This window comes from Cydia strobilella, chromosome 23, assembly GCF_947568885.1.
Source record: "Cydia strobilella chromosome 23, ilCydStro3.1, whole genome shotgun sequence".
Lineage (NCBI taxonomy): Eukaryota > Metazoa > Arthropoda > Insecta > Lepidoptera > Tortricidae > Cydia > Cydia strobilella.
In genome coordinates this window covers 11,034,883-11,037,474 of record NC_086063.1, presented here as the reverse complement: position 1 = coordinate 11,037,474, position 2,592 = coordinate 11,034,883, and the positions used below count along the sequence as shown (strand labels likewise).

General features: G+C 46.4%; 1 protein-coding gene across 1 annotated transcript; it reads left to right on the top strand.

Annotated features, from left to right (window-relative positions):
* Positions 1–90: 90 nt before the first annotated feature.
* Positions 91–2,145, top strand: LOC134751719 (uncharacterized). Its single transcript, XM_063687164.1, has one exon. The coding sequence runs from the start codon at positions 91–93 to the stop codon at positions 2,143–2,145; it is 2,055 nt and encodes a 684-aa protein (XP_063543234.1).
* The last annotated feature ends 447 nt before the right edge of the window (positions 2,146–2,592 follow it).

Below are 2,592 nucleotides of genomic sequence, written 5' to 3'. Positions count from 1 at the left end.
AAAACCGCAACGGTGGTGGTCCTCCGAAAGCCTGGTAGAGGAGACTATACAACGCCCAAATCGTACAGGCCAATAGGACTGCTTCCGATCATGGGTAAAGTGTTTGAGAAGATGGTGGTGAACAGGCTAAAGTTTTACTTGCTGCCCCAAATGAGTGATCGCCAATACGGGTTCATGCCACAGCGCAGCACCGAGGACTCCCTTTATGCCCTAATGAAATACATACGAAAGAAATTAGACTCTAAAAAGATCGTAACACTAATATCACTGGACATAGAGGGGGCCTTCGATGGTGCTTGGTGGCCGGCTATCAGGTCCCGGTTGGCGGAAGAGAATTGCCCAGTTGAACTGAGACGCGTAATCGATAGCTACCTCACAGACCGAAGAGTAACAGTTAGATACGCGGGAGAGCAATACAGTCTGGACACCACCAAGGGATGCGTACAGGGATCGATAGCGGGCCCCATTCTGTGGAACTTGCTCTTGGACCCACTACTTAAAAGTTACGGGCAAAGGGGCGACTACTGCCAGGCATTCGCAGACGATGTCGTACTTGTCGTTGATGGGAATACCGCTCTGGAAATTGAAACGCGCGCAAACGCTGCTCTCGACCATGCTCGGGAGTGGGGTGTCAGTAATAAGCTTCGATTCGCACCGCATAAAACTAATGCAATGGTAATTACACGGAGGCTCAAGTATGACACCCCTCGACTGAGTATGGGCGGAACCAGCATCGCCATGGTAAAAGAGATGAAATTACTTGGTGTAACCATCGACGACAAGCTGACTTTTAACAGCCATGTTTCGAATGTCTGCAGGAAAGCGATAGCAGTCTATAAACAGCTATCTAGGGCTGCCAAGACAGACTGGGGGCTCCATCCTGAAGTCGTAAAAATAATATATGTGGCAACCGTAGAGCCCATCATACTGTATGCCGCTAGTGTTTGGGCGCATGCTGCAAACAAATTGGGTGTCCAAAAGCAGTTGGCAGTGGTGCAACGCGGAATGGCGCAGAAGATATGCAAGGCATACCGCACCGTGTCCCTCAACTCGGCGCTGGTTCTGGCGGGTATGCTCCCTCTTGACCTCCGAGTCCGAGAGGCGGCTTCGTTGTACGAAGCCAAGAAGGGAGAGTCTCTGCCTGCCCTGTGGCCTGGAGATAGAGAGGTGGAACAAATGGCATCCGCAACTGAAATGCCTCATCCTGCGGATCGCGAAGAATTGAGGGTGGTTCGCCTGGTGAACCAAGACGATGTGAACTCGAACAGTGAGTTCGATGTGCGAATATTTACCGATGGCAGCAGGCTTGAGGGCGGGGTTGGAGCCTCACTTTCTATTTGGAAGGGAGAAACCGAAACCAAAGCCCACAAGCTTGCTCTATCGAGATACTGTACGGTTTACCAGGCGGAGCTCCTTGCCCTGTGCAGGGCCACTAGGGAAGCAAAGAAGTATGCCGAGAAATCGTATGGAGTCTACAGCGACTCTATGGCAGCCCTTCAAACAATACAAAACCACAGTTGCCTTCACCCCCTCGCTGTAGAGGCCAGAGAGAATTTAAAAGCTATGTCTCTCCAGGGTAAGGTAGTCACCCTACACTGGATTAAAGCTCACGCAGGGTTAGAAGGCAACGAGCGGGCAGACGAGTTGGCGAAAGGAGCAGCAGTAGGCTCCAAACGAAAGCCGGACTATGACCAATGCCCGGTTTCATTCGTCAAGCGTAGCATTCGCATGTCGACGCTTGACGAATGGAATCGGAGGTATAAGTCTGGCGAAACGGCTTCCATCACGAAGTTATTCTTCCCAGATGCAGTGGCGGCTTATAGGGTGACAAGGAAATCAGAGCCAAACAACCTAAAGACGCAGTTGATGACGGGACACGGTGGATTCTCTGAGTATTTAAACCGCTTCAAGTGCAAGGAGAGTCCATCGTGCGTCTGTGACAACAATACGCAAGAAACGGTGCCACATATAATATTTGAGTGTCCAGTTCATGATAGTGAGCGCTTTGATATGGAGCAAAAAATTAAAATTAGTATAACTGCCGACAAACTACACAACATAATGGCTAGTGCGGAAATGGACCAATTTATAGAGTTCTGCTTAAAAATTGTGAGAAGAGTCGTAAAAAGAAATAAAACTAGATAGAAATATATGTTTTTAAAATATAGTAAATATATTTAAGAAAAACATAAAAAACCCAGTAGGAATAATCAAAAGAGAGAGCCAAACTCGTGTCATAAGAAACGCACAATATGTATATTAGATTTAAGATAATAATACAATAGCGAATATATGAAAAATGTAACATAGATAATAATATTAAATATAAGCATGTAATAAGAAATTGTATAAAAAGCGCTACCCATGCAGTGAGCACTCATGAATAAAGTTCAAACCCTGTGTTTCCTTATTTTTCCCGAATAGTAAGTAATAAGTAATAAGCTGATAGGTGGGACTACCCACATAAGGAACGAAAGAGATGAATGAAAGAAAGATCAAGTATGAAGTATGCTAGTACGAGAGGTATACAAGCGAGAACTGGTATGAATGAAAAACTAGCTAGGCAAAGTCTCCGATCATGTTGGAGGAGCA